Raw genomic sequence first — 15,023 nt, 5'->3', positions numbered from 1 at the left:
TCTTTTCTCCATTGTATATTCTTGCCCCCTTTATCAAAGATAAGGTGATCATATGTGCATGGGTTTATTTCTGGGCTTTCTATCCTGTTCTATTGACCTATGTTTCTGTTTTTGTGCCAGTACCATACTGTCTTGATTACTGTAAATTTGTAGTAGAGTCTGAAGTCAGGGAGCCTGATTCCTCCAGCTCTGTTTTTTTTTTTTTTTTTTTTTCCTCAAGATTGCTGTGGCTCTTTGGGGTCTTTTGTGTTTCCATACAAATTGTGAAGTTTTTTGTTCTAGTTCTGTGAAAAATGTCATTGGTAGTTTGATATGGATTGCATTGAACCTGTAGATTGCTTTGGGTAGTATAGTCATTTTCTCAATATTGATTCTTCCAATCCAAGAACATAGTATATTTCTCCAACTGTTTGTATCATCTTTAATTTCTTACATCAGTGTCTTATAGTTTTCTGCATACAAGTCTTCTGTCTCCTTAAGTAGGTTTATTCCTAGGTTTTTTGTTGCAATGGTAAATGGGAGTGTTTCCTTAAAGGCCATATATGACAAACCCACAGCCAACATCGTTGTCAATGGTGAAAAACTTAAAACATTTCCACTAAGATCAGGAACAAGACAAGGTTGCCCACTCTCATTAGTATTATTCAACATAGTTTTGGAAGTTTTATCCACAGCAATCAAATCAGAGAAGAAAAAGAGATAAAAGGAATCCAAATTGGAAAAGAAGTAAAACTGTCACTGTTTGCAGATGACATAATACCATACATAGAGAATCCTAAAGATACTACCAGGAAACTACTAGAGCTAATCAATGAATTTTGTAAAGCAACAGGATACAAAATTAAAGAACAGAAATCTCCTGCATTCCTATACACTAATGATGAAATATCTGAAAGAGAAATTATGGATTACCTTTTAATTTCTATATTGTTTATAGGTAGGTTACTCAAGAAATTTGAATACATACCCAATTTTGGAGGTCATGCCACTTTTCGTTACTAGCATTTATTATCAAGCAAGCAGAGAATTTATCCAGAGAAGTATTTGAATACTTATCCAAATGTGGTAGACACTGAGGTGAGTGGCTTAGATCTCCCCTGAATAAAGAACTGGCCATTCAGCTGAATGCCTTTGGATCTGATAGTTAGGCCAAGCAGTCAGCTGAGTGCCTTTTGTTGGTCCATGCTCTTTTTGGGCAGCTTCCAGCTTCCTGACTGAGCACAGCAGGTACTAGATTCTGGCTATTTCTGCCCTACCTGGGACTTCTCTAGTGGGCAATCTTTGCCCTGGAGTTTCTTGTTGGGTTTGCCAAGACACTGTGCCAGTCCTGCTTCCTCCCTTTTTATCTTTCACAGGTTTACTTCCCTCCCTGTAACTTTATCATAGTGTTTGCTTTCCAGGGAACTCAAACTCAAACACAAGAAATAAAAGTATGTGGCAAAAGTTTTTGAAAATGAGGAATATTTCGACACAGAAGCACTATTGATGAAAAAATATTGCAGTTTGAAGTATAAATAAAAACTGCCATAAGAAAATCATACAATAGATTTTCTAAATAATTATAAATACATAGAGGTAAAATACCAAGGGAGATTTTCAAATATTAAATGTTTGGCCCCTTGGTTTAGATGGTCACTTCATGTCAATATAAAATATTAATATTAAAATTTTCTGAATATTTTTAATTCAAAAAAATAGCACAGTTTACATGTTATAAATCTATTACTGTGTATACCAAGGCCACTGAATGTAAATTTCTTAATTTAATGTAACTTTTTAGGCATCAATTTTCCATTATTTCCTATACAGAAATAAGTAATCCTATATTCATCTATTTATATTTATATTAAAAGATCTTTTAGATTATCCATTTTACTATGTAAGAAGCAATGTATTTCTACCTCAAATGAACTTCATTAGCATTTCCTAAGTCTTTCAAACATGATAATTTGTAAGCAGCATAAATAAATTGCAGTTTATGAGCATTTGAAATAAAGTAGTAATGCAAGTCACATAAACCATTTCTTAAGCAAAAGTTTTCTTTTTTTGTCATCTTGTGGTACCACAGATTTTAGACAACTCTTCTCTTTTGATATGCATCTTTTGTATTCCTTTCTTATTCCCAAATTTTATTACCCTCCTCTTTTCTGCCTCAGATATTTTGGTTCCTATTCTATAAGAGATTTTTGCCTCTTGAAACGAAAATGTCAAATAGGTTAAGTCCTGCTTAAAAGTTATTGAGTGATAGCAACAATACGAGACAACTTTTGAGACAATTTTTCAACTACTTAATTTTGACTACTACTGATTTGGACAACACTGAAGGTGTTTTTTAAATTTACGTCCAACTCTTGAAAGACTTTACACCAGCTCAATTTCTAACATAGATTTTTGATATTATTAACTCATAACCATTCAACCTGAACATGACTAGTAATCGAGGATATAAACACCTGGCTTGATTGTGCTTATAAAATATGACTCTATTACACAGGATTTACCTGAGTGATATTCAGACAGCTGACTAGCACAAAGTGTGTAGTACATTAAGTTGCTGGAGAAAAGCATATTACTTCCCTGAAGGGCAATACATTTTCTATTTCTGGGGCTTTCTCACTAAATAAAACAACTTTTGAACATAAGTAGAAGAGACTGACTCAGTTCACTGATAAATATCAAGTAGAGGAATGAGGGGGTCTGTTTAGACATCATTATTCTAAACAACAACAGGTATACCATGTGTCACGTATACCAAACCATGAGACTGGCTAGCATGGAGTGGAAAGGCTCGCAGTTTATACAACCAGCCTTACACTCAAATATACACAGCTATACTGAGTAGCATCTTGACCAGTGAAGGGAGATATTAAGAACTGGCTTCTTAAGGAAAAACAAAAGCAATAACTATAGATGTGTGGTTGAAAAGAAAATTCCTTAAGATATTTAACTACTTACTTATACCTTGTTTCATTATGCAAAAATGTGATAAAATAGTAAAATATAAACAAAAATAAGACTAGGGAAAATAGAATAGAGAGCAAGAAATAGAACATAGATAAGTAATATAAAATAAAAAATATGGAATTATTCAAAATGTGGACATCAAAATATGTTATATAGTCATTTCCAATACGAACACTTATTTGAAAATATAATCATTGTAAGTTGTAACATCTAAATTAAATTGAGATTATATAATTTTAAATATGATATCTGCAGTAAATGGATTAATTCTATATTAATATTTAGTTAATTTCTCATGTTACTGTTCTCAGTAGCACAAGAACTTTAACCAAGAAGAGAGGTTGCTGGGGAATGAGGCATCTCTGCTATCTGGGGACATCCTGCTTGATTATCACTGGACTTAAGTAAGTGACTGAACCAGAACAGTATTAATTTGGATGCTCATAATTAATATGATGTGGAACAATGAAGGAATAAAATTTTACTACCCATGGTCACCAATATATTTAAATTTATGAAATACTTAAACTATTCCAACATAAACTGATGTGACAAGCAATAAACAGCACATGTTTAAAATATGTAATTTGTTTCAACATATGTATATATCTGTCAGCATATCCAGCAGATCTATATAATCAAGATAATGAACATGTTCATCATCCTGAAATGTTTTCTTATGCCTCTCTGTATTCCATACTGCCCAATCTATCTCACTTGTCCTTAGACAACCACTGAGGTATTTCGTATCACTATAGATTAGTTTGCACTTTCTAGAATTTTATATTAATATAACAGTACAGCATGTACTCCTTTTTTGTCTGAAGTTTTTAACTAAGCATAATTATTTGAGCTTCATTCATTTATAGTACAAATCAGTAGTTCATCCTTTTTTATTGCTGAGTAGTATTCCATTATATGAATATTCCATAGTTTGTTTATCTATTCACCTATTGAGGATATATGAATAGTTTTCAGTTTTTGTTTAACAAAAATATGTCTGCTTTGAATATTTGTGTAGATGTCTTTGCACAAATGTTTTCATTTATCTTGGGAAAATGTCTGAGTGCAATGGTGTCTGTATGTTTAACTTTTAAAGAAATTGTCAGCTTGGCATGGTTGCTTTGGCATGGTCTGTCTTTTTAAATTTAGCCACTCTAACAAATATGCATCTTATAGTGGTTTTAATTTACATTTCCCTAATAACTAATATTGCTTAGTATCTTTTCATGTGCTTACATGGCATCTGTACATTATCCTTGTTGAAGTTTCTGTTCAAACCCTTTGCTTATTTTTGAGCTGCTTGCTTTCTTTTTATTGAGTTTTGAGAATTCTTTACATATTCTGGATACAAATCCTTTTTCATATATGTGTTTGCAAATATTTTCTCTTAGTTAATGGAATGTCTTTTTATTCTCTTAGTGTCTTTGAAGAGTAAATTTAAAAAATTTTGATGCCCAACTTACCATTTTCTTTTATGAATTGTGATTTTGGCATTAAATATAAGAAATTTTGGTTTAAGCCATAGTCACATATACTTTTATCCTAATTTTTTCTAGTTGTTTTACAGTTATATGTCTTACATTTAGCTTTGGACCACTTAGAATTCATTTTTATATATGGTACAAGGTGTGGATTAGAATTTATTTTTTTGCATATGAACATCCTATGTTCTCAGTACCATTTGTTGAAAAATTATCTTTTCTCCACTAAATTTTCTCTGTATTATTGTCAGAAATTACTTGTTCATATATATTTTTAGTCTATTTCTGGACTCTCTATTTTGTTTCACTGATCTAGTTTTTCTATCTTTACACCAATGACACACTGTCTTGATTAATGTAGCTTTAAAATAAGAACTGAGGTAATTCCCTGGTGGTCCAGTGGTTAGGAATCCAAGCTCCACTGCAGGGGGTCCAGGTTTGATCCCTGGTGGGGGAACTAAGATCCCACAAGCTGCATGGCAAGGCCAAAAAAAATAAATAAATAAGACTTGAAATCAAGTAGTGTTTTCAAACAGGTTTTGTCTATACTAGGTCTTTTGAATTTGCATATGAATTTTAGAATCAGCTTAACAGTAACTACCAAAAAGCCTGCTGAGATTTTTATTAGGATTGTACTGAATCTATAGATAAATTTGGCAGGAATTGACGTTGTAATAATATCAAGTTCTTGAAGCCATGAATAAGGCATATTTGTCCCTTTGTCTTCTTCACTTTCATTTAGCAAATTTTTGTAGTTTTCAGTGTCTAGGTCATACACATTTTATTTGGATTGATCCCTAAATATTTGATATTTTTGATGTCATTTTATTTTTTTTTTTAATTTCAATTATTGATTATTCTTTGCTAGTATGTGACGGGAGAAAATTATCCCTACGTCACTTGCTTCTCAGCATGTCTCATGAGCAGAGGCACTGATAATGTCTTTCTTTTGGACTTTATTTCCAAAGATGTTTGTATATCAACAATCCTGGGTTATAGAGAAAGCATCTCCCTCCACAATAAAGGGAGGGTTTATTTACTCTTCAATTAAATAAATAAAAGGCCTCCTCTGGGGAAAGGTTAAGCAGTTTACTGCTTATTGAGGAAGTGAGAGAGTGGCATTGACATATATACTCTACCAAATGTAAAATAGATAGCTAGTGGGAAGCAGCCACATAGCACAGGGAGATCAGCTCAGTACTTTGTGACTACCTAGAGGGGTGGGATAGGGAGGATGGGAGGGAGACACAAGAGGGAGGGGATATGGGGATATATGTATACATATAGCTGATTCACTTTGTTATTCATCAGAAACTAACACAACATTGTAAAGCAATTATACTCCAATAAAGATGTTAAAAAAAAATTTAGTTTCTCTAAGCTTGTGGCTCCTCTCCTGCACGTAACTGATTACAAGTATAGGCGTTAACAGGCCCAGTTCATGTCACCCTTTGAGAACTGGGGCTCAGGGAACTCATACAAATGGCTACTGCTTTTGAGTCTTTCTTTTTCTCTGAGTCAGGAATCTCATGTCTTCTGCCAACATTCATGAAAGTGTGGCAGGCTAACTTGCTAGCTTACAAATAGGGTAAAGTCTTAGACCCTTCACAGTCTTGAAAACATATAGAAATACAATTAATTTTTTGTATTATGGTCTTATATCTTGAAATTTTGCTAAACTCACTGATCAATTATAGATAATTGGTTGATGGCATCCAATTTTCTACATAGACAGTCATGTTGTCTGTGAACATTTTGACAGTTTTACTTTATGTTTATTACACTAGGTAAAATCTCCAGTAAAATGTTGAATTGAATTGATAAGCATGAACACTCCTGTCTTGTTCCTGATCTTATGGGGAAAGTCAGACATTGTGAATTTTGCCTGGTTGGGTGAATATTTTTATATCCCTATAATTATTCTTGAGCTTTGTTCTAGGACTGTTACTTAGAAACAATTTGATTACTTCAGGTGTTTTAAGATTTGTTAGGTAGGACTGAAATAGTGCTCCTTCTGGGATAATTATTCCCCACTACTGAGGCAAGACTCTTCTCAGTATTCTATCCAGTGCCCATGGACAACACGTGACTGGTAGGAACAAATACTGTTAGCCCTATGTGAGGGTCAGGCATTGCTTCTTTTATATCTATCACAAGATTCTTTCTCCAGACTTCAGTTGCATCCTTACACACATATGCTGACCAATTCTCTCTCCCATCCCTTAGGAGTTTTCTTTGATAATCTCTAGGTCTTCACTCTGTGCAGCTCTTTCCTCTGCATTACTTTGTCTTGTGAACTATAGCCACCTTATTCTCACTTGACTCTCAGCTCTATCTCCTCAACTGAGAGAATCTTCTGAGCTTTGCTTGGATTTCTGTATGTTGGGCCACAGCCTGGAAATTCTTTCAAGACAGGAAACTGGGGCGGTTTCTGGGCTTATTTCTCTTTGTTTTTAACTCTCAAGATTCACTGCCTTTATTTCTTGATGTTCAATGTCGTGAAAATCATCACTTTATATACTTTGTCCAATTTTTGGTGGTTTTAGGTGGAAGGATAAATCTGATCCCTATTATTACATCTTGGCTGGAAGCAGAGCCCACCCTTATACTATATTTTTACATAACAAAACTCAATAAAATTCTATTAAGAATATAAAACTGATCACATCTATAGAAGGCAAGCAATATATGTTTTTATAATTGTGTACTGGCAACTCCCACTGCATATGACATACAAACACATACAATTTTGCCCAAAGTTCAAAAATTATACACATTATACCAAAATATGAAGTTTTAATTGTATCTAGCAGCTTCCTATTCTTAAGATATTTATTAAAGTTCACTTGAATATAACATATGCTTTATTTATATTACTAAGACAGTATTTATATTTTATAACTAAAATTATAATATTAGTTTATGGTTATATTCAAATCCACACCTTCAAATTCTTATGTAAGATGAAAGCAAGGCTAATACTAAGTACATTTAGGAAATATATGATTAAATAACTTTGTGTACCAACATGGGCATCAGGTAAACAGAAGGAATAAAAGGCTAAACTAGTTAAGTACAAGTACTGCTGTATAGTACAGATTAGAAGAGAAAAACATAAAGGAGAAAGAAAAAAAGGGAAAGAGGGCCAAAGAAAAGAACAACTTGGAGAAGAATAATGCTTAAACACATTAGTAACAGTTATCCAGGATGGCTGGTATAGGCTGAGACCAATGTGTATAGAGTTGTGAATACAAACACAGATTGGGACTTGAATTTTATTCTTCATTCATTAAATAATTATTTGTTTAGTGTTTACTACATTCCAGTTATTGCTTAAAACAGAGTTCAGCAAACTAGGACAAACGACCTGTTTTTATACAGCCCATGATCTAAGAAGAGTTTTTACATTTTTGAAGGTTAAAAAAAAAAAAAGATATGTAATAGAGATGGTATGGGCTTCAAAGGCTAAAATATTTCCTATCTGGTCATTACAGAAAAAGTTTGTCAACTCCTGGTTTAAGATCTTGGGGATACAACAGTATTTATTTATTTATTTATTTATTTATTTTTTACTTAGAAAATGTTTATTTTGTAGTTTAAGAGGCTTGTTTTCCCTGCCCGTCAGTTGACAGATGTTTAGTGACACTTAATATGTACTCAGAATAAGGTTTATTCTAAAGCTCTCTATATGCTATAATTGTATACCTCCTTTGCTCGTTATTTATTTATTTGTTTGCTTGTTTGTTTATTTTTTAACATCTTTATTGTAGTAAAATTGCTTTACAATGGTGTGTTAATTTCTACTGTATAACAAAGTGAATCAGCTATGCATATATCCCCATATCTTCTCCCTCTTGTGCCTCCCTCCCACCCTCCCTATCCTACCCCTCTAGTTGGACACAAAGCACTGAGCTGATCTCCCTGTGCTATGTGGCTGCTTCCCACTAGCTATCTATTTTACATTTGGTAGTGTATATATATCCATGCCATTCTCTAACTTCGTCCCAGCTTACCCTTCCCCCTCCCCGTGTCCTCAAGTCCATTCTCTATGTCTGTACTTTATTCCTGTCCTACCCCTAGGTTCTTCTGAACCATTTTCTTTTTTTTAGAATCCATATATATGTGTTAGCCTATGGTATTTGTTTTTCTCTTTCTGACTTACCTCACTCTGTATGACAGTCTCTAAGTCCATCCACCTCACTACAAATAACTCAATTTCATTTTTTTTCTATGGCTGACTAATATTCCATTGTATATATGTGCCACATCTTCTTTATCCATTCATCTCTTGATGGACACTTAGGTTGCTTCCATGTCCTGGTTACTGTAAATAGTGCTACTTTGAATATTATGGTACATTACTCTTTATGAATTATGGTTTTCTCAGGGTATATGCCCAGTAGCGGCATTGCTGGGTCATATGGTAGTTCTATTTTTAGTTTTTTAAGGAACCTCCACACTGTTCTCCATAGTGGCTGTATCAATTTACATTCCCACCAACAGGGCAAGAGGGTTCCCTTTACTCCACACCCTCTCCAACATTTATTTTTTGTAGGTTTTCTGATGATGGCCATTCTGACCGGTGTGAGGTGATACCTCATTGTAGTTTTGACTTGCATTTCTCTAGTGATTAGTGATGTTGAGCATTCTTTCATGTGTTTGTTGGCAATCTGTATATCTTCTTTGGAGAAATGTCTATTTAGGTCTTCTGCCCATTTATGGATTGGGTTGTTTGTTTTTTTGATATTGAGCTGCATGAACTGCTTGTATATTTTGGAGATTACTCCTTTGTCAGTACAACAGTATTTAAAAGAAAAAAAAAAAAACTAGAGAAAACCTTGACCTTATGAACTGATATTCTATTGAGAGGGATACAGATGAGCAATAAATAAGTGAAACATAGTTTGCTGGATGATATGTAGAAAATTAAACAGGGAGGGAAATTGGACTGCTAGAGATGAGGTGGTCTCAAGGTCCATAGAGCAAGATGGGGATGATGGTCTTGGTGTGAGAGTTAATCTGATTATCTAGACTTTAAGGTGATAAAGGCCATAAAGAGATGGTGGCAAGCTGAGACACTCATTTTGATTGTTACTATTGTGAGAAGGGTAGGAAAGGGAGTGGTGTGTCACCCAAATCTCAGGGTTCTAGGACTCTTAACTCTCCTGCCAATAATGAGATAGATACCAGGGAAGGGAGTGGTCTTATTGGAAACAACCAGAGCTTATGGCTCCCTCTGCATAATCAATGATGTTTGGAATAAGGGAGCTGATGTTCATAGCTGGTTTTTGAGAAGGTTTATTTGAAGGTAATGTGGAGAGTAAACTGAAGGAAGGAAACATCACAGCAGGGTCCTTGGAGTGACAAAGTTCTAAGGTTAGACATTTCCTGATACAGAAAATATATCAAGAAGACACCACTGGGCTTCCCTGGTGGCTCAGTGGTTGAGAGTCCGCCTGCTGATGCAGGGGACACAGTTTCGTTCCCCAGTTGGGGAAGATCCCACATGCTGCGGAGCGGTTGGGCCCATGAGCCATGGCTGCTGAGCCTGCGCGTCCAGAGCCTGTGCTCCGCAATGGGAGAGGCCACAACAGTGAGAGGCCTACGTACAGCAAGAAAAAAAAAAGAAAGAATGAAAAAAAAAATGATGACACCACTAACAAGCTAAACTTTCTTAAAGTTTAATATATATGTGACAAGAGACAGAGTTGTTCCTGTTGTTAGCATGATGACATAAGAAATACCTTATTGAGTCAAATTAATATTTAACCATATTGTTTTCATTAAAATGTTTGTTAAGCACCTACTATGTACCCAACACTGTTCTGGGAACTGAAAATACAGTGGTGTACAAGAAAATATAAACAAGCTCCATCTCTCATGAAATTTACATTTGAATGCTGTAGATAATTTCAGTTTTTTACAAGAGCTGTGCAAGTTGGAAGATACTGCTTTAAATGGAGTGGGCAGGGAGGGCACTCTGTGGAGGTCCCTTTTATGCCAGCTGTTTAAAGATGAAACGGAGCTAGCCATTCCAGAGCGAGTGAGTGAGGAGAGACAACATGAAAAAAGTGAGAAGGCCCTGAGGCAATAAAGAACTGTAGGAACACTGATTTATGACTGTGGCAGTTTCTCCTCAGGCAGTTTTGTCAGAGTGCACTATTCATCCTGTGATGAGACAGGACCCCATGGGACAGCCCTCAAGCCATAGGCTGCCTAGGGTTTATTCTTCACTTTTTTCTGCTGCTACCGAGCACAGGACCAAAGAAGAGTGTATGGGAGAGTAATTTTTCTCCAAATATCATGCCCGTAAGATTCAGAACATTTCGATGTATCCTTTCTTTGTCCACAATGGTACAGTACATGTACATTTCCACAATGATACAGTACATGGATGGTTTGGGCTTCACTTAAATATCACGAGTCTCTCAAACCCTGTGTTTTCATTACTCTTCTCACTACTATGAATTCTTCTAGCTTGATCCTGAGAATAATTGCTTTTTTTTTTTTGGTTACTTCCTTTATACACTTATTATAGATAGCAGGAGGGCAGGAATATTAATAGTAATCACACCAGCAGCAGTAATAGTTGGCATTTATTGAGAGCTCGCATGTACCAAGCACTTCACATGTAGTCATTAATTTAGTCTTTAATCCTAAAATGGCAAGCACTACTAATCCCATTTTCCAGGTGGAGAAACCGAGGCAAAGGGAACTGAGTAGCTGTTCAGTTCTTACAGCTAGCAAGTGCTCAAAATTGGCAGAATGAATGCAGGATCATCATGTTCTTATAATTAATGTACTATACCCCTCTTTCTCAAGTTATAATTTGTAAAGATAAGTTCTGAGTATACACTTTCACTTTACATGTGTTGTTTGGACTTCACTTAAAATATCACAAGTGTCTCTCAAACCCTGTGTTTTCATTACTCTCATCACTGCTATGAATTCTTCTAGTTTGATCCTGAGAATAATTGCCTTTTTCTTTTTGGTTAAGATCCTTTTCTTTTCCCTCAATCTCAATCCTTATTTGAACTTATTCTCAGACCTGTAGGCTCTTGGCTAATCCATTCAATCATATTCATTCTTCACTCTAGTTTTCCTCCGATCATGTTCTCTTCACAATTCTCTCAGTCCTACAACTCAGTCAGTCTGTGTTCCCTTTCCCCCCAATAGACTTAAGATTTATTGTTTTGAATATTAGTAAGTTTAGAAGATGGAGTACCAGTCACTTGACTTAAGTTCACTTTACCAGATAATTTCACTTTTGCATGTTAGACATTAGTATTTGTGCAATTGAATTTTGTCACTCAGATAAAGAACAAATAATAAATTTTATTGGGTAAAATGATTGGGTGAATTTTTTCTACTCATAAGTTTTCCTTGTCTTTATGAGCAATTTCTTAGTTTATTGAAAACTATTTAACATAAACTGACTAAATCAAGTAAAGTTTAAGAGATTATATATGAAAATAAAAAGTGAAATGGATTTCATTGCATAAAAACAGCAAGCAGCTCCAAATGCTCTTAAAAAAAGAAAACCCAAATCCCTTAGTTAATAGAAAAATGACTTTTAATTCATTCATTCATTCACTTATTTGTGTATTTATTTTTCTGGTGCTTTTAAGTCAAATCTAAAAATTCTAAGCGATCACAATGCCTCCTAAATTTGACTTACAAATGAGGATACCAAATGAGAAAATGTAACTTAGAGAATTAAAAATTATCTTTGATTTTACTTCATTTATATTTGTAGCCACCATATGTGGTTCATTTTATAAAATGAATTAGCTACCTAACCTCACTCAACAGTCTTTACTTATTCATCTCTATATCTGCAGCAAGGCCCTGGGCAAAATGACCAAGATACAGCAGAGCAAGACATGGGAAACGTTCCTTACCTTTAAAGAAGACAAAATTCCCATCACTGTTTTCATAAACTGCATCAATACTAGGAGGCAAGCCCCGCCAGAAGTAAGTAATTTGCATGGGGTATCCATCCATCACTCTGTTGTTTCTTACTCGCCAAAACCACTGGTCCTACAAACCAAACACAAGCATCTTTCAACAAAGGTGAGACCTTGGGGAATTTCCCTGTGTGATGGTTTAATGCTTTCACAGCTAAGCTAGTGCTGTTATCACTGGCCTGTATCAAAACAGTCAAAGAAACAGCTACCTTGCCCAGAATGATCACAAACGTTCTGTAGTAAACTACCCAATGTCTAATCCATACATTGTGGTTAAAAAGATAATGTAAAAATACTTAATCTTGGCAGTTTACATTATCTCCAGGGCTTTCTAGATTGAAAAACAGAGGTAGCACAGACAAGTTCCTGCCAGATTTGTGGATTAAGTGAGCTTTCCAAAATATAAGAGCAGCATATGAACACATGCACCTTTGCATTTACAGACATGTGCAAGATCTCCACCTGAAGTGTTGGGATGAAATAGGGAGGCCATGCCTCCTGGTATGCCCATGTTACACCTACTTTCCCATGTAATTATAAGTAGAGTCCTCTTTCACCTTCAAATGTGTCCTGGTTTGGATGATAAATTATATTGTCACCTTAAATGAACAAAGTAAACTTGAAGGAAGATCAGCAGAGTGGATTCCAATCTGGGTCAATTGCCTCTCCTATTCGCTCTCATAATAACCTGTACTTCACTCAGTCATAGCACAGGCCGTTTTATATTAAATGTGTTTACTCTTATCTCTAGTGAATAATATATATGACTTGCTACATAGCATGTATTTATAAATATTGTTGACTTAATAATTAGACTACACACAATAGTTTTCACCATAAATTCTCACTAAGGGCAAAAACTCTTTCCCCAAAATGTATATCTGATGACATTAAATTGTTTTCTATTGAAAATTTTGGAATAATTTAGAAACTATCCAAAGTGCTTTAATATTAGAAAAACTAGGTATATTTAAAAAAATTAGTTTCCAGTAAATTAAAATTTACTATTACATTTTATTTCAGTATTTACAAGCAGAGTTTTACTTGCAAGTTATATATTTGTACTATTTAGATAAGTGCATATCACAAAAATACTTCCATTTCAATTGTCCTCTGCTCTCTTCCCCCAGCTTAGGTATTAGCAAGTGATTTATTATAGAGCTTTCCCAAGCTTTTGGCTAAGAATAGTTTAGCCTGAGTAGATTTCCTAGAATTTGTCAGTTATTCATATATTCATTCATGCACACACACACAATCTACTAAGGATTCTTGGATTTCAGGTGATATGATAAAAAGGAGATTTCTTCCTATCTAAATGAATCCCAAATATTAAAATTGTCTTAATAATCTTTGAATAATTGCTCTAGTTATAATGGGCTGTCTTCTCTACTTATTTTGCTATTTATAGATAAAGGAGGAAGTAGGGGGCTTCCCTGGTGGCGCAGTGGTTGAGAATCTGCCTGCTAATGCAGGGGACACGAGTTCGAGCCCTGGTCTGGGAGGATCCCACATGCCGCGGAGCAACCAAGCCCGTGAGCCACAACTACTGAGCCTGCGCGTCTGGAGCCTGTGCTCTGCAACAAGAGAGGCCGCGATAGTGAGAGGCCTGCGCACTGCGATGAAGAGTGGCCCCCACTTGCCACAACTAGAGAAAGTCCTCGCACAGAAATGAAGACCCAACACAGCCCAAAATAAATAAGTAAATAAATTAATTTTTAAAAAATCAGAGAGAACATTTCCCGGCTGTGGTCAGAGGAAGTGCTGACTACTGAATAAAAAAAATAAAAAAAAAAAAGGAGGAAGTAGCTTAATTAATGACTGAGCTCACATTTTATTCTTGTTCTGTTCCTTGATAACTGTGTCACCTTGGTTGAGGTGCTAGTTACTGAGTTATTACCAGTAACTGACTCATAGTATGATTACTATATTAAATGTAAAGGACTTTCTGAGGATCTGGCACATGGTAACGTTAAAACTCTTGGTGGTTATTGTTAAAATTATATTGAAACTAGGTACCCTGGTTTTCCTGTTTATAGTTCTGTTTACAATTTTGTCTTGTTCCTTATTTCTTCTTCAAATTTTAATCATATTTTGGCTCTAGACATGCATCTCCTTCCCACAACATCTCCTTATGTTATTAACCTTATGTTGATAATTTCCACAGTACCAGGTATCCTGAATTAATAAATGTTTTGATCCACGTACAGGAGATACATTAAGCTGATTTTAAATTACAAAGTTATTTCTTGAAAAGATTGATCTAAGAAAATATGTATGGGCATTAAGATTCAAACTTTAATGTCAGCAGATGATATTCTGATAATTTAAAACAAAAACAGCATCTTGGTCTAGCTGCAACAGGGGTTTTTAACTGGGTGTTAAAGTCATTCCAATCTCCACATAAAAAATTTTTAAATTATTGTAATATATATCCTAAAATAAATAAAAATGGCTAAAAACCTACTGGATTCTGACAAAGAAATAAGTGACCATGATTATTTATGGAACAATTAAACAAAAAGCTCTTTAAGATGAAGAATAGGAAGAAATTGGATGAAAAAGCCTGGAAATATATTCCAATTTTTCTCAGAGAAACACTTCACATTGC

At 34.8% G+C, this 15,023-nt stretch overlaps 1 protein-coding gene across 1 annotated transcript in view; it reads right to left on the bottom strand.

The window, feature by feature from the left end:
- MMP16 (matrix metallopeptidase 16) overlaps nucleotides 1-15,023 on the bottom strand; it is a gene marked incomplete at its 3' end in the record, with an annotated part of 349,251 nt that overhangs the window by 40,778 nt on the left and 293,450 nt on the right. The window contains exon 7 of the mRNA XM_082674860.1: nucleotides 12,350-12,488. Coding sequence (XP_082530986.1) covers nucleotides 12,350-12,488 — 139 coding nt within the window. The remainder of the gene's footprint in view (nucleotides 1-12,349; nucleotides 12,489-15,023) is intronic.

This window comes from Grampus griseus (assembly GCF_964374135.1).
Source record: "Grampus griseus genome assembly, chromosome: 17".
NCBI lineage: Eukaryota > Metazoa > Chordata > Mammalia > Artiodactyla > Delphinidae > Grampus > Grampus griseus.
The sequence above is the reverse complement of the archived record's forward strand: the minus strand, read 5'-3'. Positions and strand labels throughout refer to the sequence as shown.